Genomic DNA, 24,170 nt, shown 5'->3' on the forward strand with positions numbered 1-24,170 from the left:
AATGAAGTCTAATGACTGCACGTGTGACCGCGGGATGGGGGGTTTACTTACCCAGAAGTCTGCGGGACGTCTGCGTTTCATTACGTGTCATAGGTGTAATGGAACGCAGCCATCCCGAATACTTCTGGGTAAGTTAACCCCCCCATCCCATGGTCTCATGTGAAGTCATTAGACTTCATTTGAATTCCAAATTCAAGTAGTTTATGTAATGATCCGCTCAGCTGGCTGCACAGGCAGACAGCTGTTTGACCATTCCTTATGTCTGAGAGATGCAGGTCTCTGGAAAAGAGACCTGGCTTCATCTTGCAACTTTCAGAGTTGCTTTGCTGAGGGATTTGCATACATGCAAATTGCCCAGCTGTCTCGTTTGAGGGCTGGCAGTATAAAAGCCTTCTGCTGACCAGAAGGCTTTGCTGGTCATAACGGTTTGTTAAATACACTCCTGGAGTGTCAGCCTTCCCTGTTGGATTGTTATAGGTATCTTAGAGTAATTCTGGGGACTGCACTAGGCAGCTCCTCTAGTGTAGTTAGCCTGCTTATCTGTTTTGTCTATGTTGCCTCTCTGCTGTGATTGTCCTGTCGCCAACGGTGGTCAATAGGAAATCGTTCTGTCTGTGGGTGCTAACCAGTGCACTGGTTGCTACTGGTAGCCCCTTCTGTTTCATCTGTCTTACTTGGATCGCACCAGCCTCTAGCGGTAGCGGCTGTGGATCCTTCTGATCTGCTTTCTTGGAGTATAGCTGGAGCAGCAGTCGCCACCGGCTATCTCATCTGCCTGTCTTGCTTGGATCGCACTAGCCCCTAGCGGTAGTGGCTGTGGATCCTTTTGATCTGTGTTCCTGTCCCTGAACCCGGATCGCACTTGCTCTGGCGGTAAGAGCAGTGGACCTTTCCTATCCTGTCCCTGAACTTGGATCACACTCGCTCTGGCGGAAAGAGCAGTGGATCTTTCCTATCCTGTTTCCCGGTCGTCTGTCTGTCTTGTCTGATACGAACGCTTGCTGTAGGCTAGGTGAGGTAACCGTTAAGCAAGCGCTCGCGTTCTCTGTTTCGTGTTTGGGTGGCGGGGGTTAGTTAGGCGTGCTTGTCTCTGTTGCGCTTAACGTGTGGAGATCGCACTGTAAACGTGTTCGCTGTTGCGAATGAGTGCGGTGTTCGCGTTTAGTTAGCGCTTGTTATTTTCCTTATCTTCTCATTGTATGAATTGCTGTGCCTTTGCTACTCTCGTGCCCTGTCTTGCTTTAGCCTTGTGTCACCTCTGGCAATCGCCTCTCTCGCGATTGCGTTCCTACTTCGTATCTGCTGTTGTGTGTCCACCGTCGCAGGTTGGTGACTAGATTGGTGCACACACATACATTCCTCCTCTGTGCTTATTCTGTCTTGTGTCACTGTTAGCAATCGCCATCTCTTGCGATTGCCTTCTCACCTGATCTTCATGGTTGTGTGTTCATCGTCGCTGGGTGGCGACTAGATTGGTGGACAAACATACACTCTGTCGCTTTACTCTCTTTCTTTAAGGGCTATCTTGCCCTGCGTTCTTCCCTTCGTACAATCCCTATCTGGCGTCTGTGGCAGGGCAGAGGATCTGTTCCTCTGCACTTCACAGCTCCATCTGCCGACAGGAATTTCCCTCTACAGGTGCGTTGCACCTTTTGCTGGGTTCTCTCAAATTATACGCTTGTGGAGGATTTCCACAGTGTCAGCGGCAGCGCGCGTCCTGTGCGCTGACCACAGAGAGAATTCCACAATCGTTACAGTTTACTACTCGAATGTTCATGCCTGATGTGAGGAATAAATGAGAGAGAAGAATCAAATATTACTCCTCCTAAGCACCGTGCTTTGTGAACTGAAGTTATAGAACATTCATTGTTCTATAATTTATCATTATATCAGGCAGAGAGGTGGACAGACATGGTGGAAAGATTATTAGTTCTGTTCCATTCATATTAAGTTTTAAGAAAAAAAGAGGACATGAAAGAGGATATAGAGGACAGGCAGTTGGGACCACGTGTAAGGAGGGAGTTAAGGTCTGGTGCCGATTGGTACAGTTGTGTAACATCTGCATATAAGTGGTATTGAAAGCCAAATGAGATGATTAAGTTACCAAGTCCATGCATGTAGATGGAGAAGAGGAGGGGATCGAGGACAGAACCTTGAGCCTTGGAATTGGTTACTTTTGGCTATGAGGATCTATCACTGTCTCACATGGGAGCAAAAGCAGTAGCATAAGGATGACTTTTGGATTACAAGTTTATGTTGTTAGTGGTTCATTATACTGCTGCATTCTTTACTACAACATTTGCAATATACTGCATTCTATGGAAATATACATATTTTAGTGTTACTAAATGTTAATTGCAAATTTATTACACTTTTTTCTTTCACGCTTGCACTTTTTTTGCGTTGAATTTCACTTTACAAAAGCAATGAAATGGCGAACAGGGTCTTCCAATGGTGCAGACTATAAAGCTGAAGTGGAGAGAAGACAGAGAAGGTGGCAGGCGGACCCCTTGACATGCACTAAGAGGCACCTGCCTAGGTTGCCTGGTGAATGATCCTGGCTGCTCTGCCTCAGGTCCAAGGGCCCCAGTGCAATCGCAACCTCTGCATCCCTTATTGCTACGCCACTGGTGATGTCCTATGTGCAGTGGCTTAGCTAAGGAGCTGTGGGCCCTGATGCAGGTTTTACATTGGGCCCCCCCCCCCCAAGCACTCTATACATAACAATTGATACGGTGCACCAAAACCTGCCAATGACAACTACAGTGTCAGAGGTGCAAGAAGGGAATGGGGAACAGCTTGTTAATGATTACCACTATTCAATGTATCCATAGAAGTGATTATTATGAGTACAGGACCAATAAAGAGCTAATATTACACTTGAGGGAGGGCCACAAGGGCCCTGATGCAGTTGTTACCTCTGCACCCCCTATTGCTACACTACTGCCTAAGTGATTGCCCTGTACTGACATTGGCAGCTATCATTCTCAGATTGTGCTTTTGGAAGGATCTTTGAAATATATAAACTTACCATTAGTAACAAAACTGTATTCTTGTGGTCCAGAAGCCTTTTTGTCTGACTGTTTGTTACCCTCAGCTTGACTGGGTGTTGTGCTCTGAGGAGTGACTGGAGCATGGGCTTTACCTGACGGTAGCTGGCCTTTCTCCAGCAGCAGCGTTACCACCTGCAGAAATAAACAATGTGCAACTTGGATCAAACAATACAAAAGCACATTTTCAAGTCCAAGCAAGTGCTGATTAATATTCATTTTATTTTAAATACAATTAATTGCATAAACTGTTCTTATACATTTTCTATAGCCTCACTGTAGCTGAAAGACAACATTGTCAGTGCCAACATCCTGGTTCAGTCAGGCTTAATTTACTACACTATCATCCTAAGGAATCTCAGGCAATAGGAACAGATGGAGAACACAGGCGACCTCACAAATGTGACAATGCTCATTTAAATGCCAATAAGCATTTGACTTTGTAACACTAAGTTGATTCTTTTCAGACATATCTAAAAATATTACAATTACAACAATCTTGTGTCAATTTATGCTCCAATATAAACCCATGGTCTACATTTGTAAACATTCTGGTAATTTATTTAGACCACCAAATATAGGAAATTACTTATATTCAGTAACAGAATCAGCTTGCAGCTGGTGTGGCATATTGGCAATACCCAGTTGCAAAGATACCCAGATGCACTCTAGGACAGGTTTTCTCAACTCAGTCCTCATGTACCTCCCAACAGTGCATGTTTTGTGAAAATCCACAGAGGTAGTTAGTGAGCTCTGCTGAGTTTGTGGTGCTGTTAGGGATACGTGAGGACTGAGTTAGGAAACCCTACTCTAAGAATATTTCCATCCCATCTACTTAGCCTAACCTTCACCTAACCACTTTCCTATGCATAATCTTCTCTCTTTTCTTCGTCCATACTAAGGAACCCTGAAGTAAGAGGGATATGGAGACTGCCATATTTCTTTCTTTTTAAGCAATGCACATTGTCTGGCTGCCCCGTTAATCCTCTGTCTCTAATACTTTTAGCCATAGACCCTGAACAAGCATGTAGATCAGGTGCTCTGACTGAAGTCTGACAAGATTAGCTGCATGCTTGTTTCGGGTGTGTGATTCAGACACTGCTGTCTAGAAAGATGAGCAGCAGGACTGCCAGGCAACTGGTATTGTTTCAAAGGAAATAAACATGGCTGCCTCCATATCCCTCTCACTTCAGGTTCCCTTTAACCCTATGCAAAACCATTCCTTGCAGCTATCATTCCTTTCCCAATAGCCTTGACCTTTGTTAATATCCCAAAACCCTAACTACCCATTCTGCTTTAACCTTCCCCAACTCTAATCTTCCCTTTGTGGTGATACTTAATCTCCTGTTGTAGCATTAACCCCATCTTCCTTAAAATTCAACCCTATACTTATCATAAGTTAGACCCTGGTCCCTTGCTGTCCTACACTTAGCATTGGCTTCTCTCACTAGCATGGCCCTCCCCCACCAGTGACCTGGTTTCTGCCTATCAGTGCAGCCTTATTTATAGCATCCACAACCCAATATGTTGTTGACCAGTAAAAGCTGACTAGGAAGAAATCATTTGTTCCTACACCATGATAATACGATTTGCATTGTATATAATGTAACTGTGGATATGGAAGAATAACACGCTTGCAAATAAAGCCCTCATCGAACGTTTAAAATCTGGCCAGCTTGGTTGCCAATCTCATGTCTGTTGGCGCCCAAGAATTCTCCCAAATGAAGACTTTTCAGGAAGCTGGTGATATATGTGCCGTCTCTCTCTCTAGTACAAGCAGGAAGACTTGCTTGTATATGCAGCCCCCAATGTATGCCCTGCAGGGATGGGGGATGGGCCACAATTAGCAATCTGAGTTCTACATTTAATTAATGAGGCATGCAAGAGCATTTGCACTAGAAAGAGCCCCTCAGCTATGCACAATGCTAAAAGACAGACATATATATTATTAGACACAATTATCTGACTTACACTGATATTAGCATTTAAAGTGATACAATATGGGTGGATTTTTTCTTGGCTCTACCTAAAAAGGTATTCACTAGCCTTAGAGTATATTTACAGTATAAGATGAAACTTCCCTCGGTCTCTGTAAGTACATGTATGAAGATATACAGAGGTATAATTAAACAAATCACCCAACACTGCAATTCATGTTCAAGGCCTTGTGCTATATCAAGATATACCAACCTAACGAAACCCATTTTTGCCCAGTACACTTGCTTAGCTTAATCTGTGTAGAAAAAGAAAATTGTTTGAAAATCTTACCTGGCCAGTATTTCGTAAGGTCTCCACGGCTTGTTTATGCGTGGCGCCTTCCAGGCTGGTTCCATTAACAGAAAGAACGCGGTCACCTTGGTTAGAGACAAACAAGTTGTAATGCCCTGGTAATTACATACTACATCAAAATCCATGCATTCCTGCATCCTAAGGATTGTAAGCAGCTAAAGAGTTAAAGCTGAACTCCAAGCAAACCTCTACAAACAGGTGAAATATTTAAATGTGTAATGCTTCACCAGCAAAATAATTTATAATTGAAGTCATTTACTCAGATGACACCATTGTTTCCTAATTTGGCTTTCCTGGTCTTGACTAGTCAGTCAGTGATATTCCTGCATTGTGCAGTAAGCAGACAATGACAGAGGGAGATCTGTGGTATCCCCCACCAATGTAGAAAAAGGCACTCCACAGGCTTCAAACTTGCGTTTGTGTTTATTGAGCAAGACACACTACATGTTACGAGTCAACTGACACTTGAGGAAGGGTCAGTTGACTCGTAACATGTAGTGTGTCTTGCTCAATAAACACAAACGCAAGTTTGAAGCCTGTGGAGTGCCTTTTTCTACATTGGTGGAGTATACGTTTGGCAGGAGTGGTGGACCTGCAGAGAAAGAGCACCGGTATTTGCTACCTACATCAGGTTAGCTGGATCTGAGCACCAAGGAGATCTGTGGTATGCCTGGTACACACCATGCAATTTTCCGTCAGACAGATGGGTCGAATCGATCATTTCCGACAGGTCCGATTTGATTTCCGATCGTTTTTATGATTGATTTTCGGATCACTTCTATACAAAATCAATCAGAGAAATGATCAGACATCAGATCGGACCAGTTGAAAATAATCGATTTGATCCATCTATTTAATGGGAAATTGCATGGTGTGTACCAGGCATTAGGAAGTAGTGAGGGTAGCCTGACAGGCTATTTTACGTAGAAGGAAGTGTGGAATATGAGAATGGCTGAACATAAGTATAAATTGTTTTTTAAAGGAAACCTGAGACAAAAGGAAAAAAAAAAAGAAACATACCTGGGGCTTCCTCCAGCCCTCTTCAGGCTGATCGCTCCCCCACCATCCTACTGGGCTGCCTGGATTCTTCGCTAGCTACCCCGGTAATTCCACCAGTTGAGGCGTACTGCACATGCGCAGCCTGGCTGCGTGCACCCCAATACACTCCCATCATAGCAGGCGCAGGTGCAGAATGCTCCTGGCCATAGGAGCATGAAGGGGTGGCGCTCTTTGCCGAACTGCGCCTGTGCCAAGTTTCCTGACCCACCTAGCGGAGGATCGCAGTGGCCTGGGATGACAGGGAGGAAACTATTAACCTAAAGGGAAGGAGGCTGTAGGAAGCCCCAGATGGGTATATTTTTTATCCTTTTGTCTCAAGTACACTTTAAATAAAAATGAACTGTATAGTTAAAGGGCAACTGTCCGGAGAGGGATATGGTAGCCATATTTATTTCCTTTTAAACAATGGAAATTGCCTGGCTGTCCTGCTGATCCGCTGCTTCTAATACTTTAAGCCATAGACCCTGAACAAGCATGCAGTTTGGATGTTTGACTTAAATTTGACTGCATTTGCCACACACTTGATTTAGAAACTGCTGATGCATGAAAGATTAGCAGGATAAAAGGCAACTGGAACAGTTAGAAAGAAAAATAATGGAGCCTTCATATGTCTATCAGGGCAGTTGTCCTTTGATTGTGTTACTGGAGTTCTTCTTTAGTGAGTCACATGTGGCACGATGAGATAAACATGAGTATGTACAGTCCCAATCCTATATAGAACTGGAAGTATTACGTTTAATGTTTTTCTCACAATGGATAAGGAAATAGGTATGTTAAAGACACTCTCTCTTCAGTGGACTGCAGACTACAGTGCAACTCTCGGTTGATAAATAATTACAGCCATAAATCTTTTGCCTGGAAGTGAAAGCACCTGATTGCAGGGAATAGATAAAAATGGTCAATAGTTCCAGGCTGTTGCTCTTGAACACCTAAAGTAACCATACACATCAATTTTCCAGTTTGATTACAAGCAGATTCAATTACACTAATTGGACTTTCCAGGGGAAAAGATTTTTGCTAGATTAAATCGATTGATTTTCTGCTGATTTTGACCTAAATTAAAATCAATCAAAACTACCGACTGGACATGAGAAAAAAATTCTGACAAACATAGGTGGGCAAGCATTGGTGATCAGTGGGCCATAGCACCGCATTGCATCAAACACTGCAATGCAATTCTGGAGTTTTATTGATTTTCAATAGATTTCCTGTTGAAATCCACTGGCTATCAATGTGCTGTGGTCAATCCACTACTCTACTCTGATTCTGGATTGCAGAGGGACCTTTTGTTTAGACAAAAAGATCAGGTGGCACTTGATATGTATATGTCTAACTGAAAAGATTGTCATTCAGCTGAGACAATAAAACCATTAAACATATGTGACATCACACACTAGCGCCCACGTATATGCCAACGACGACGTATGGGGACTGGGGATGGAGCTAGTGGGGGACGTGGACAGGTAAAGTATACTGCACCAGGCACATCTTACATTAGGGGGGACAGTGCGGGAGGTGGCGGATGCGACGTCACAAGGCAGATTTCCAAGATTTAAAGTGTACCTGAGATATCTATATAAAAAGATTCTATACTCACCCAGGGCTTCCTCCAGCCCCATGAGCACTGATGCGTACCTCACTGTCCTCCCCAGTGCCTCTGTTCTCCTGGTAATCTCGCTCAGTCGTACCAGTCTGCTCTTCTGTGCATGCACAAAGGAGCTGACTGGTGCAGCTGAGCCAGATTACAGGGGCTGATACCACGGTAACGGAGGCACTCGGGGGGACAGTGAGGGGTGCATTGGTGCACCTGGGGCTGGAGGAAGCCCCAGGTGAGTTAAAACATTTTTTTTATTTGGAATCTCAGGTTTACGTTAATGCTGAAATCGATGGGGAATCGGCCTGAAGTGTATGGGCAGCCGACAGATCTCTCTCTAATCAGATTCAACCATAGAAAAAACAGGACTGCACAAACTCAACCTCGTCGTGTAGCCTGCAAACTGCAAAGCAGGAATGACGTCACAAAGGTATCAAATCAGTAAAAAATGTAAATCATGTGTCATCACTCAGCAGGCTGCAAAAATATGACAAACTTTATTGTTGGAAAAAACACACACTGGGATAAGCCCCGCCCACCTACGCGTTGCGCCCGCCTTCTACGGGCTTCAACTGGGTGTACATGGTTACAGTGAGGCACTTCCCCTTGTAACCAGCTACACCCAGTTGAAGCCCGTAGAAGGCGGGCGCAACGCGTAGGTGGGCGGGGCTTCAACCCGCATTTTGAACTGGAGCTACCCGGAGTGTCCATAGCCGGTTACACCCTTGGCATTGCATGCGTGCCGCTGGAGTCCTGCCGACCGGAGACCTCTCTTAACAGATTGAGGTCCGGCAAGGGAGTGAAGATTCCTGCTGTGCGCACAGCTACGTCCAGAGGAGAATATAGGGAAGAAGAGTGGTGAGTCCCGCGATGCGGGTGAAGACTATCACTAATCCCTTGTTGTTATCTCAGGAGCCATTGGTGGTTACCCTGGTCTAGTAGTCTGACACTTTCCGGACAGCCTGCATCTCCGCTCCGCTTGCTTCTTTCCCTGCAGGGTAGAACCTTGTCCTGGTACCGGTACCCCTGTATGGATGGATGGTTGAGTGAGTGTGTGTGCGGCTTGTCTGGGCACGGAGCGCTCCAGTTGTTTTAATTGGTTTTATGGCTTATCCCAGTGTGTGTTTTTTCCAACAATAAAGTTTGTCATATTTTTGCAGCCTGCTGAGTGATGACACATGATTTACATTTTTTACTAATCAGATTCAACCAGAGACAGACCTTTCCTTTGGTCGATCTGCTCATATATCGGCTGATGTATGGGCACCTATATACATGGTATGCAATATGACTAAAGTACAAGTGCACTGACAAATTAATGATTCCAGAAACATACCCTTTTGTATTCTGCCATCAGATTCAGCTGAACCTTTAGGTATGACAGCTTTGACATAGATTCCTCCATGTTTTACACTGGTATTTACGCCACCCTAGGTCAAAAACACAAAGACATTAGCATGGACAGCAATGTGCAGTTTCCGGTGGATCACACATCACATGCAGTATTCCACAATGCTGTCTCAGAACACCAAAACCACCTTCAAAAGGCCTCAGCTCTTACCTGTATAGTGAGATCCAGAATGTCTGTGCCCATGTTCTGAAAGGTGGTTTTCAAAAGTTTTTATAAAATGATTATTAACATTAATTACCATAGTTCTGCACTGAAAAAAAGTCATCAAACCAATGTTCTTATTACCGTATCTTTGCAAATTCAAAATGTTGAAGTACAAATTAAAAATTGTAATGATAGCTGCTATCCATCATGTGTGGCGTGATGAAGGAGTGAGTGCAGGACCATTGCTGTCTTATTGAGATACAAAACTCCTGCAATTTAGTGTTGGCTTGTTTTTAGTAGGGTGGGATGGCTGAGGGTCTTTGGGGGAATCTATGTGGCATTGCCAACTCAAAGTTTGTTTTGAATTGCTGACTGAGCACCAGTACTTTAAAATACTGCAGTTCTCTGGAATTTTTGTACAGCAGTTCCCACACAGCAAGGAGGTTCAGCCAAGAGGCCATAGGATGGTGCACTCCCTACATTTTCTAATTTGTAATACTCATAACTACATTTCCTTTTTTTCTATTATTACTTAATTTCAGTAAATAGATAACATAAGGGCAAGAGCTATGGGACAAAAAGGGTTAGGGTTATATGGGGTTGTAGGTTTACTGGGCCCCAGGTGGTGGCACCAAAATGACATGGCCACTATGACTGACACAAAAATAGAGGTGCCCTGATCATAATTTGACAAGATCATTAGGATGGACCCAACTGCTGGCCGTAAGATGCAATCAATGTAATACAACCTTCCTTGATAAAAACAAACCAGAGCAGGTTCTGAGATAGCATAAAAAATCCTAAAAGGTCCTACCATACGTTTTAACGACCGCTTAACACAGGATGGCGGCCGCAGAGTGGCTTCCTCGTTCCTCGATTACGCCATATGGCGTGATCTTGCGAGTAGAGAGATTTAGAGGGACCGAGCGCCCAATGAGTAAACACAGGGGCCCACATCTATCCGCCTGCCAGCCACGATCGGAGCTGACAGGCTGCTACTTACACGATAATTGATTAAAAAAAAAAACATGTGTACAGCACTGCCATCTAGAGCAGTGCTGTAAAAAGAACAGCCATGTCAGTTAACTGTCCCTCTGAGCAGCTCACAGTCTAATCTCATACATAGGTATATGCCTATGTATGTATAGTGTAATTATAGTTGTCTTGAACTAATTTGGGGGGGAAGGGGAATAAAAGAAATAGTTTTTTTTTTAATATCTTTCATAAATATGAAAAAAAAAATCCAAATCGCAGCAGCAATCAGATACTTCCACAAGAAAGCTCTATTTGTGAGAAGAAAAGGAGTTAAAATTCATTTGGGTGCTAAGTTGTATGACTGGGCAATAAACTGTTAAAATTGTGAATGCTGAATTGTAAAAAAAATGGCCTAGTCACTAGGGGGTATAAACCAGCTGATCCTACTTAGGGGAGGACTTATGGTAGGATCAGCTTTTTTTTTTATACTAATAATTTTGGCAGCATTTGAAAAGATGCGAGTGTGACAGTCTGACAATACTTTGGGGCACAGTCAGCAATAACTTGGAGGTTTCATACATCCCGAATACAGGAGAAGATAGGTGCTAAGCAGCTGATGTATGTAAAATAGAACAAGGAAGTCTCTGGAGCACAGGCTCAGTCAAAGTGTCAATAACGCTTCCTACTGAGGAACATATAAAACACTGCAACTTGAGGATAATTTAAGATTTTGTCCAATATGTCTTGCTCCAATTTTAATACATCAACTGGTCTCTTCAATCAATGGTCACTGACGTTTTTAGGTCTTTTTTGTTGCTCACATTAAATTTTCTTTAATATAAGACAGGCCCTCATCCATGTGCAGAGTAACAGAATGAGCCAAGGATCCCCCTCTTCACTTTTTCTCTTGTTACTGCTCTCTGTGTTCCATCAGTAACTGAGAGAGCAGCAGCAGTGAGCAGATAAATGCTGGCTGATAGAAGTCCTGCTAAGTGGAAGGGACTAAATGAAGTGGAGGATCTCTGTCCACAGATTAGGATCTGTGACACTCTAAAACAATATAATACAAATAAAAGTAGGGGTGGCAAAATATCACAATTTTCAATATAGTGTTATTTAAAGGGTCAGTACATCTAAAGCACAAGCTGGCTTATACATCCCTTCTATGGATATTATTTAGATACAGAATTATCTTTGCAATCATGATATTAGCATTTTTGTTCTAGTTTAAAAGGGTGATTTGTAGTTTTGGATAGTGAGGACTTTTACTGCTGTATGTGTTCCTGTCTTGGTGAGTTTCCCTGGCTTCCTGTCCTTCAACAGTTATTTTAACTGCACCACAGTAAGAGGGGTATATCAAAAAAGTGGTGCCAGGGAGATTTGGGTGCAGGTTAAAGCCGCTGGAATAATATGAGCAATGCTGGCAATATTCTACTATTGGCCACGGGATAATTGTGATAAAAGGATATCGGTGATTCTACTGATCTTTTGCTACTGCTTTACCTAACCTTCCTCTCACACTAACCCCTTCCCCATCTACTCCTAACCTGCTGCTATCTAAATCTAACACTAACCTACTTCCACTAACCTTCCCCCATCTACTCCTAACCCTAACCTGCTGCTATCTAAATCTAACACTAACCTACTTCCCACTAACCCTTCACCCCATCTACTCCTAACCCTAACCTGACGCTATCTAAATCTAACACTAACCTACTTCCACTAACCCTTCCCCCATCTACTCCTAACCTGCTGCTATCTAAATTTAACACTAACCTACTTCCACTAACCCTTCCCCCATCTACTCCTAACCTGCTGCTATCTAAATCTAACACTAACCTACTTCCACTAACCTTCCCCCATCTACTCCTAACCCTAACCTGCTGCTATCTAAATCTAACACTAACCTACTTCCCACTTACCCTTCACCCCATCTACTCCTAACCCTAACCTGACGCTATCTAAATCTAACATTAACCTACTTCCACTAACCCTTCCCCCATCTACTCCTAACCCTAACCTGCTGCTATCTAAATCTAACACTAACCTACTTCCCACTCACCCTTCACCCCATCTACTCCTAACCCTAATCTGACGCTATCTAAATCTAACACTAACCTACTTCCCACTAACCCTTCACCCCATCTACTCCTAACCCTAACCTGACGCTATCTCGTCGGGAGAAAAAGTGAAGAAAAGAGAGAGCGAGTTTGCAGCAGTATTGTAATCCTTGAATTCCTTATATTCTATATATCCAGCATAGTTTTTTTTTTAATCTCATCGGTCACTTGATATCTGATCATTGTCAATTTGTTATCTGATTTACTCATTATCCCTTAGTTGTTATACAGTTTAACTATGCTCTCATAACCCCCTTTAAGCTGACAAAGTCAAAGTACATAAAACATGTAGTATTGTGCTAGTAATGTATTGTTGCTTCACTTACCTGGTTTCATCTGTTGGAGGTAAGCCAACAACTACTGTATATACTCGCGTATAGGCTGAGGTACTCACTTTTCCATCAGAAACCAGGACAAAGTGATTGACTCGCATTTAAGCCCCTCCATAGTAGTCAGATGTGCCCTCAGTACAAGTCAGCTCCCATCCCCATAGCCAGATGTGCCCCAAGGATGATACAGCTGTGTCTCAAGAAGCCACTAGATGGCGTCACAGATATGAGGCACAGTGATTGCCACACAGAAAGAATACCCAATCATTGCACCGGTGAAACGTTGCTTGCATGCTCCGCCCCACAATCCAGGGGACACAGGTAGTCTTGAGCAGCGCACTCTGCACACTATGTTGCAGGGGATGGGGAGCACGGACAAGGCAGGGAGCGAGCTGGCAAGAGCAGGATCACTAGTGCACGAGCCTTACGATCCTCTCTCAGTAACAAAACCTGCTCCACTAAATCACATATAAGCCGAGGGGGCAACTTCTTAAGCACCTTAGTTGTGCTGAAAAATTAGGTTAATATTGTATGTGAGCATACTGTATAAGGTACATTGAATTGTAATGATTTTCACCACTTTACAAATATTGTGTGCCTCTGTTTTATTCATTGTGCTAGGTACACATGATGCAATTTTCTGACAGATTTACTGTCAGATCGATCATTTCCAACATGTCCAATCTGATTTCTGATCGATTTTCCATAGACGTGAACGGAAAATCAATTGGAAATCAGATCAGATATGTTGGAAATAATCGATCTGACAGTAGATCTGTTAGGCATGTTGGAGGCACAACTTTCATGGATTTTTTGGACTTCTTATATGTTTGTGGTTACCCAAATAGGGATGCAGGGCCGGCTTTAGGGGGGGGCGAGAGGGGGCAGAGCCCCCTCAAACAGACTCGTTGCCCCCTCAAATCAGAGCGGCTCTCGCTCTGCCGCTGCGGCCGCTTCCTGGTCCTGCGTGGAGCGCAGAGCGGTCATGTGATCAGTCACATGACCGCTTCTTCCTCCGACGGCTCTCCGAGACGAGTCTCGGCTGTGACGCAGGCAGTGTGGCGACATTAAGAGCCGCCCCGCATAGAGGAGGAGTCGACTCTCTCAGAGAAAGAGGAATTCTCCTCCTCTGAGAGAGTCGACTCCTCCTCTATGCAGGGCGGCCTCTTAAGGTCCCGCTCCCGCCACTGTGCCTGCGTCAGAGCTAGCTGAGACTCCTCTCGGAGAGCAGCACTCGGCAAACTTTTTCAGCCAGCATATTTGTCCGCCCGCCTTCTGCTACCCGCCGCCATCTGACTGCCACCCGCCTCTCCAGACACTGGCTGTGGCAGTGTGGCTGCGCAGTGTGCTGTGCCAATTGCATTGGCATTTGGCAAAATCGATCAGAGTGCTGCAGGTCTGGTGTGCTGTGCCAGTTCAGTTGCCAGTGACCAGTCCAATAGTCAGCCTGGCTGGCAAATCCGATAATTGCCTCATTTAAGGTCAATCAGTGTCACTGCCAGAGTGCACTGCAGCCTTTCTGGCAAATCAATAGTTCAGAGTGCCTCATTTATTTTGTGTGCGTTCTTTGCCATCTGCTGCCACCTCAGGCCCTCTGCACAGCACTGTAATTGTGCTAAAAATAAAAAACACGCAGCATATTAGCATTTGAAGAAAATTATTTCTGACTGTGTTACACCTGAGAACATTTTTTTCAATAATCTGCAGTGCGTGGCAGAACTGTATTTGTGGTTAAAAAAACACGCAATATCAGTATATTAGCATTTGACGAAAAATATTTCTGTGTTTACACCTGAGAACATTTTTTTGATAACCTGCAGTGCGCAGAACTGTATTTGTGGTAAAAAACACCACGCAATATCAGTATATTAGCATTTGACGAAAAATATTTCTGTGTTTACACCTGAGAACATTTTTTTGATAATCTGCAGTGCGCAGAACTGTATTTGTGGTAAAAAACACCACGCAATACCAGTATATTAGCATTTGACGAAAAATATTTCTGTGTTTACACCTGAGAACATTTTTTTGATAATCTGCAGTGCGCAGAACTGTATTTGTGGTAAAAAACACCACGCAATACCAGTATATTAGCATTTGACGAAAAATATTTCTGTGTTTACACCTGAGAACATTTTTTTGATAATCTGCAGTGCGCAGAACTGTATTTGTGGTAAAAAAAACACCACGCAATATCAGTATATTAGCATTTGACGAAAAATATTTCTGTGTTACACCTGAGAACATTTTTTTGATAATCTGCAGTGCGCAGAACTGTATTTGTGGTAAAAAACACCACGCAATATCAGTATATTAGCATTTGACGAAAAATATTTCTGTGTTTACACCTGAGAACATTTTTTTGATAACCTGCAGTGCGCAGAACTGTATTTGTGGTAAAAAACACCACGCAATATCAGTATATTAGCATTTGACGAAAAATATTTCTGTGTTTACACCTGAGAACATTTTTTTGATAATCTGCAGTGCGCAGAACTGTATTTGTGGTAAAAAACACCACGCAATACCAGTATATTAGCATTTGACGAAAAATATTTCTGTGTTTACACCTGAGAACATTTTTTTGATAATCTGCAGTGCGCAGAACTGTATTTGTGGTAAAAAAAACACCACGCAATATCAGTATATTAGCATTTGACGAAAAATATTTCTGTGTTACACCTGAGAACATTTTTTTGATAATCTGCAGTGCGCAGAACTGTATTTGTGGTAAAAAACACCACGCAATACCAGTATATTAGCATTTGACGAAAAATATTTAATGACAGTCATTGAAGGTTTGTCCAAACTTTTGGTCTGTGCTGTAAATTTTTGGGGGATACACTACAGCAGAGCTCAAACTTCCCCGGCAGACCTTTAACACCACTGTAAGGTCATGACATGTATATTTGGCCCCACCCATGACCACGCCCACGGTCTGTTGCATGACCACGCCCCTGCAAATTTCTGTCTGCCCCCTCATATGTGCCTGTCTAGAGCCGGCCCTGTAGGGATGTGTCATTTTACTCACTTATCTACACAGCAGCTACCTCAGAGATATCCCTGCTTTATTTAACTCTGTAATTCTTCTTTTGTTTTGAATACTACACTAGACTGTCTTTCTGTGTTTTTGTGTCTTTTTGGGAATTTCCTCAATATTCAGATATTAGAGGTTATAATCATTGTCAAGTAACATCTCAGGCCACACCCTATCATGTCTGAGAATATGAGGAAATAGCGGATACATGTATTGCATATACCAGTGATGAGTGGAATCTAAAATTCTGCTGAGCTATTAAAAGTTCTCTAGTCAATATTATTTTGTAAAAAAAAAAAAAACACAACTTGTGCTTGTAGGTTTACTGGTCCTTTAAAATAAAACAAAAAAATAATTTATACTCAGAGGAGCAGGACGCACACAAATATAAGTAACAAAGTAAGATGCTATAAAAGAAAAAACAATTAGTCTAAAGGTGGCCGCGCACACCATACAATATTTAACATTCCTTTTCAATTCAAGATTTACAATCAATTTTCTGATTGATTGTAACATTTTAAAGATCTGAGCAATGTACCACACATGCAAGTTAAAATTTTCCTCAATTATGAGGAAAAAAAAAAAAAGATTGGAAACTCAGAATTTTTTTTTCTGTACAAACAATTGTTTTTATTGAATTGATGTAAAATCAGATCATTTTATTGTATCGTGTGTGGCCACCTTTAGATGGATATGTATGTAGATCATTCCGATGATAAGAAAAGTTAGTGTGTTAGCAGTTTGTCATCAGTCACATACTGAAAGGCACAAGTCTCTGGGAAAACTAATAGACAGATGGACAAAAGAAGGCTCTCTGAAGTGCAGGTATGAAAGGAATGTCTGTGCCACAAAAGGCTTCATTATACCAAATGATCGATAACAAAGATAACCCAACAAGGAAACAAGATATGAAACAGCTTAAGAGCAAATAAAGGCAACAAAACAGTAGCAATCCAAAGATTGCCTAACAAATACTCAGGCTAGTTGCTGGGAAACGTATAAGCTGAAAACGCACACATCCTGAATTTAAAGCACACATTTCTGTAGCAGAAGTTTTTCAGCTACAAATAAGCAGAGCACATGAAAAGGAAAGGATTTGCTGTAAAATTCTTCGACCAACACAGTACATACTAGACGTAACTTTATCATATATAGGAATTAAGGAATATGATGAGACTCTCAAGCTAAAAATATAATAAACTGGTTTCTGGATTTTTTTCACTCCCATATAATGTTTCGTACTTGCATACCAAGGAAAAAGACAAACAAACCAAAACTATAACAACTATGTATGTATCTGGCGATGTATGGGCAGATTGACTAAGAGACAGATCTCTCTCTGATCGAATCAGATTGGAGAGATCTGTTGGCTGCCCATACACCACAGGCCGATTCCTGATCGATTTCAGCATGGAATCTCTTGGGAATCTGCCTCATGATGCCACATCCCCCCCAGTTGCCTCCTTTCTCCCAAATGTTAATGCTCTCTCCCCCCCCCCCCCCTTTGGTGCCCATGCATTGTAATTTCACCTGTTTCGGCTGTTGCCACTGTCCAGCTGCTCCCGGTCTCCTCCGTTAACTCCTCTGAGCGCCGCATGGAACCACCACATTGTGAAGATTATATCACCTGGCATGTGTGTGAGGTCACAAACACAGGTGCTTGGCGGCACTTGGGGGCAACAGAGGACAAGACTGGGAGGCTCCACAGATGGAGCAGGTAAAATTTACACTGCACAGATAACGGGAGGGTGGGAATCACATTTAAATTTGTGGGACAGTGGCTGGGGGTCTGTCTTCAGAATATCATACGCCGTTACCAATTTGTACCTGACTGACCACGTCAGAACAAGATTTTCCAGCTTGTACAATCAACACATTTGACTAATTTCAGCCCAGAATCGGTCGATTCATTGATCAGCCATGCTTGCTGTGGCACCGATTTTAAACTGTTGAATCAGATGCTCAATCGAGCTGTAATATTGCTAAATGTATCAGATGCTCAATCAGGCATTAATATTGCTAAATGTATGGCCACCTTAACTCTAGACAAATCTGCTTACACTGTTGTGAACCTACCCCAATGTGCACATTGCTTATCAAAGTTGATAAGGAAGCGCGAAGGTAGCCATACATCTAGCAATGATAGGCAGATTCGACCAGGAGACAAATCTCTATCTAATCCAATCTGATTAGAGAGAGATCTGTCGGCTACCCACACACTGCAGGCCGATTCCCAATCAATTTCAGCATGAAATCTCTTAGGACATCTTGCAGCATGTCCGACCGATTAACGTGACCAATTTGGGCCCGAAATTGGTTGCATCGCTGATTTACATCTAATTACGATTACAATAATCAAATCAGATGGTCGATCAGAAGCCAAGTCATCTGATCTATGGCCACCTTTAGCTGCTACACATTTTTGAACAGTACTGACTAAAATAAGCCTGAGGTATTAAGCAGGCAGGATATTTAACAAGAATGCTGAGGCCATTATCTAAATTAGGTGACACAGATCAATAGTTCAATGGCAATAACAACAACGGAGTTGGCTTATGCAATTGATCAGTGACTGAATCTGTGTATACAGTCATAACCTACTTGATTGTGTGCACATAATTGCTCTGTCATGAAACTAATGTCTATATCTTGTTACCTCCTGTGCCAATGTAGACTCCGTTTGTCCAGTTAATAATTTGTGTTAAAACAGTGTGAACATAAAGTAATGGCAAAATAACTTAAGTGGACTGATGACAATACATGTTAACTAGTACACTGCATGCAGAAGCAAAAAAAGCAAAAGAAAAACACAAAACCTTGTCAAACAGTACCGTGACACTTATTCCCAAGCTGTCATCCTTCTTGCCCAGCACAACTGTGAAGACATCTCCAGGTTTGAGGGGTGACATCTTACTAGTATAAAGTTTCTGAGCTGGCACTATTAAACTTGATTCCTTTGTAGAACAATAGAAATGAAATAGGATTAATTACAATGAAGACATCTAAAAATATATACCATATCTACTACAGTAAATGTTCAGAACCTTTTTGGCCATCCTTGGTTCTTGGCTATTTGAAGAAGTAGCCTCATCCATATCAGAGTCTCCTCTGTCAGAGTAATCTGTGGAGTCACTAAGACCTAATCGCTTCCCTCTTCCTTTTCGGTTCTCTGCTTGCACTTTTTTCCTGTCATTGGACTTCATGTTGACTAGGGGAGAGCTTTTGGCAGACTGTGACAGAGGTATTGTCTGCTCCTTTGAGAGATTCCTCATAAGTCCATTGATGTGACTGTTGGACAGACTTGCACTCTCTGTTCGAGAGTCCTGAGAGCTCAAACTTCCTTCTCGTTTCCCAGCAGAAACTCCAGATGAACTTCCTGAAAGAAGTCTTCCATGACCTTGGAGCTTTCTGTGCTCTTCTGAAGAAGACTCAGCTTCATTGTCTTGACTGGAAGAGGGTCCACGAAGTAAGCTTTTTGATGCATTAAATTGTTCTGCAAAAAAATACAGGGTCACCATTATGGATATGGACATTATATCTCTATAGAGTGTGTATCATTTATGAAATGTCAATTATATTACCACTTTATTTCCTCTAATGCTTTTGTGCTGTGGTTGGGTTATGTCAATAACTATGTCCTGACTTCCGTTGTCCTTTATTACTTACCCACAAAACACAGGTATTATATACATTATTTACAATACAAAAATAAAACAGTAATCCCCAAGTATGAAATATGATGCTAATGCTTTGTAGGTGTTTTTACTCTTCTATGTCAATAGTGGTAGTTGTGGGCTACTGGGCTATACGAGAGTGTCCCCATAAGTGTCGTCGGCCCTCCACCCCTCGTGGGCAATGGACTAATTTGCTGGAAGTAGCCACTAGGTCGCATTCTTGTATAAACAAATAGGTTAAAAAGCGCTGCATACAAAATTACAAAACTCCATAAAATTCCGCTAATCAGTACATAAATCCGCCAATTATATGGCCACACAAAGTTCATCTGAAGCTGAAATTACTAGCCAATTATGTGGCAACACAAAGTTCATCTGGAACTGAAATTGCTAGGGTTCACTCCCCCCTTCAGGTCCCCACTCACTGGATATGGCGGCCTATTTGGGCCCGTCAAGCATCTGAGGTATTGGCCACCTCACAGCCTCTCGATCCAATGTCCATCTTTCGTGTGTGGGCTAGATGTCATCAGCTCCAGTGCAACCCGGTACCAATATTAGCACCATGTGGCTGCCCCCGGCTCACACAACATTCTTCTGCACGCTCAGCTCCGCCTCCCTCCACCAGCCAGTGTGATGACAACCTGCGCGGCTCTGCCTCCCGAGTCCTCTGGCCTTCCGATTCGCGATTTCCGATTATTCCGATTAGCAATTTCAGCTTCAGATGAACTTTATGTGTGGCCATATAATTGGCGGATTTATGTACTGATTAGCGGAATTTTATGGAGTTTTGTAATTTTGTATGCAGCGCTTTTTAACCTACTTGTTTATACGATTGAATAGCTTGCACACAGCTGGGTAGCGCTCTACTTGTGATTTAACTATTTTATAAGGATATTGATGCCCATTAATGGTAATTAGTGGTTGAGCGCTTATCTATTTGTTTAAATTGGTCGCATTCTTAGACACCACTAGTGACAGGAAAGAACAGGTGGCACTGCATAGGCAAGGAAGAGGTAAGCTCAAATAGGAATTTCAGATGGTAGCATAGTCAAAGCTCAGGCTGAGATGAGAACTGGCAGCAGACAGATATAATTGGAGCACAAGCAGAGGCTGATGCAGGCAGCTTAAAAGCATAACTGGGTACTGGGTACAAAGTCAGGGAAGGCAGCAGACGTGGCGCAAACAGTAACAATCCAGGGTCAGGGCTGGCAGCAGACTATGTTGAAGAGATCACCAGCTGATGACAATAACAAGGCATATAGATCAGAGAGTCGTCAAGGAGGCCAGGTCAAACAAGTGATCAGGACTTTAACTGGCTGGCAGGATTAGCACACTAAGCTGACAGAATAAACAGCTCTGGGCACGAATCAAGGAAAAATTTGAGTTTTGGTGCATACTTTGTCATGCTTACATCTGAATTCACACATGCAACCTTTACAGACTGGTGTATGCGTGTGCCAGGAATGCTGGCATCAGTACCAGTAAGAAGAGTACTGGTGAGGGTGTGCTCATAAAGATGAAGTTGCTGGAACCAAGGAGAGTGGTGTGGGAGGCAGCTATTTTCCTAAAAGGTCCTTACCTGCGGGTATCAACATGTCATTCATGTGAAAAAAAACAAACAATTTTGGTATATTTGATTAGATTTATTAACCAGCTCGCGTTTTGATAAATCTCACTTGGGGAAGCTAGACTGAGCATTTTTGATTTTCCATATGTACATCAGTAAAAATTACCACATTTATTTAATATCAACATGCATACCTTGTAAATGTTTTTCCTTTGGTTGTGAGACCAGGAGTGTGACATCTTCCGGTGAGCTCTGAAGAATGTTTAATGCTGCCTGATGACTGACACCCTCTAAACTCACGCTATTTACTGATATAAGACGATCTCCTATACAGAAAAACAAACAAATTAGAAACTAGTCCACAAGATGGGTATTTCACTTCCTAATCAATTGTTCATTATTTTGAAACACCCACAAACAAAAACTGATTTGTGTTCATCTTGCAGGAACTTCAAGTAACATTAAAACAATACATAGACACAGAAAATTTGTATTGCGCTTTTCTCCTGGCGGATTCAAAGCGTCAGAGCTGCAGCCTCTAGGGCGCGCTCTATATGCAGTAGCAGTGTTAGGGAGTCTTGCACTAGATCTCCTCACTGGATAGGTTTTGCCCGGTTATCAAATACTTATTTCACTCAGTGCAGATAAATCAATTGTTTACTTTATACATTTTCTGATTTTTTTTAAAATGCTCTCTTTCTCCATTACAACAAAACTACTGTAAAAATTACAAACTTAATTTTGTTTTAAGAGGGCTAGCTTACAAATTTTAGAAGGGGAATAAATAATTCTTTCCCCCACTGTTGCTGTGCCTTTTTGCCTCTGCTCTCCTATCAAACTGTATTTATTATTATTTAGTATTTATATAGCGTCGACATCTTCCGCAGCGCTGTATAGAGCATATAGTCTTGTCACTAACTGTCCCTCAGAGGGGCTCACAATCTAGTCATATATATATGTATGTCTGTATTGTGTAGTGTATGTATGGTAATCTAGGGCCAATTTTAGGAGGAAGCCAATTAACTTATTTGTATTTTTTGGGGATGTGGTAGGAAACCAGAGTGCCCAGAGGAAACCCACACAGAGACGGGGAGAACATACAAACTCCTTGCAGATGTTGACCTGGCTGGGATTCGAACCAGGGACCCAGCGATGCAAGGCGAGAGCGCTAACCACTATGCCACCGTGCTGCATTTAAGCATAAAAAAGGAGCATGTAAAGGAGGGGGCTGGGGGTGCAAGGCGAGAGCGCTAACCACTATGCCACCGTGCTGCATTTAAGCATAAAAAAGGAGCATGTAAAGGAGGGGGCTGGGGGTTGATCATGGGAGTACATGTGCTCAAACTATTTGTGTGCTTAATCATGGCAGGGGCAGCCATCAAATTTTGGAATGGTGATGTCGCTAACAGGCAAGGCAAGGGCATGCTTACTTGTAGGGGCGTTGCTAGGATCCTAAGAGATCTGGGGCACTTTTAGGCACGCCAGCTGGAAAATGGATGTGCACACGCAACAGAGTGTGGGTGTGGCCATGGGTGGAGTCACATTTACATAAACTTAGCAGCAGTCTAAGTAGGCCTGCCCAGCAAAATGTTAGATGAAGCAACCCTCTCCATTAATACAAGGGGAAAACAAAAACAAAAATGCAGCATATCACATACATAGGCAGTCATTTAAACATGGCTAGGTAGTGTTATCTGCCAGGTAATCTGTCAGTCCCCCCCATAATCTTCCCTGAGCTTTTAATGGACATTCCCCCATGCTCCCATGGGCCTCCCACTGAGGCACCACAACTCCCAGCCTGACCCCATAAAGGCATCACAGCACTTAGTATGGCACCACAGCACCCAGTATGGCCACATAGAGGCACCACAGCACCCAGCATAATCCCGACCGATGCACCACAGTTCCCAGTTTGTCCGCCATTGAGCCACCACAGCAGACTTTGCCTTGGGGACATCCAGGGCACCCCAGAATAGATCCAGGGCACGTGCCGCTGATCTTTGGGGCTAGCAATGCCCTTGCTTCCCTGTAAGTCACTTGGAGTTTCTATTTCTCAGTCTTTAACACAGGCTAGGTATAGTGCTACACCTTGTTCACGCCTTCATCACATGAACCTGCATGCCCACCATGCAGGTTTTCCACATAAAAACTTACACTGCCTAGTACAGAATACTGCCACAGGGCTGTTAACAAGCCAACCCCACCATTGCCACATGACTCCAATCCTTTGCTCACTCTACTGTCTACCTATAAAGTGGAGATTCCTCTTCAAAACTGGCATGCGAACATTCAAATCTCTACACAACCTAGGCTCTGGATACCTGAAGGTTTGTTGCAACTGTATCACACCAACAACCTCAGACCATCTAGATCTTACAACTTGACCACCGCCAAAGTCCAACTCAAAACCTTTGGAGACGGAGCCTTCTGCCATGCTGCCCCTACCCTTTGGAACACATTGCCACACCCAATCACGACAGCTCCAATCATGGAGGTGTTTAGTTCAAAATCAGAAAGCCACCTGTTTACTCTGGAATTTTCCCCCGTAACACCTCACAAACCGCAACTATGTACTTATCTGAGACAAACATATGCGCTTTGGGTCCTATGGGAGAGAAACACTTTACAAATGTTTTGTTGTTGACACACACTGAATTATTTTAGTGTGCTGGACCATTAAGTTCCACTCAGAGATCTGGGGGCCCCAGGACAAGAATTCTCCCCCGTGGGAACATACAGCAGAAACAACCTTACAGAAGTTACAACAGTCATTCCTACCTGGTTTCAAACGCCCATCCACGTCTGCAGGTCCACCTGGTGTAATTGAGCTAATAAATATGCCAAGGTCTAGTTTTCCTGTTGTCTCTCCACCCATAATCTGGAAACCTGAGTTAAACATGAATAACAGTGAGAAAGTCAAT

General features: G+C 42.9%; 1 protein-coding gene across 6 annotated transcripts in view; it reads right to left on the reverse strand.

The window, feature by feature from the left end:
- PTPN13 (protein tyrosine phosphatase non-receptor type 13) overlaps positions 1–24,170 on the reverse strand; it is a 289,441-nt gene that overhangs the window by 48,892 nt on the left and 216,379 nt on the right. For 4 of the 6 annotated variants that reach the window (XM_068233483.1, XM_068233484.1, XM_068233481.1 and 1 more), the window contains 7 exons: positions 24,028–24,135; positions 21,444–21,575; positions 19,053–19,501; positions 18,825–18,962; positions 9,329–9,422; positions 5,319–5,404; positions 3,032–3,185 (listed from right to left, as the gene is read on the reverse strand). In XM_068233483.1, coding sequence (XP_068089584.1) covers positions 3,032–3,185; positions 5,319–5,404; positions 9,329–9,422; positions 18,825–18,962; positions 19,053–19,501; positions 21,444–21,575; positions 24,028–24,135 — 1,161 coding nt within the window. The remainder of the gene's footprint in view (positions 1–3,031; positions 3,186–5,318; positions 5,405–9,328; positions 9,423–18,824; positions 18,963–19,052; positions 19,502–21,443; positions 21,576–24,027; positions 24,136–24,170) is intronic. The other 2 variants (XM_068233487.1, XM_068233482.1) reach the window with 1 other exon arrangement.

Source organism: Hyperolius riggenbachi, chromosome 1 (genome assembly GCF_040937935.1).
Source record: "Hyperolius riggenbachi isolate aHypRig1 chromosome 1, aHypRig1.pri, whole genome shotgun sequence".
NCBI lineage: Eukaryota > Metazoa > Chordata > Amphibia > Anura > Hyperoliidae > Hyperolius > Hyperolius riggenbachi.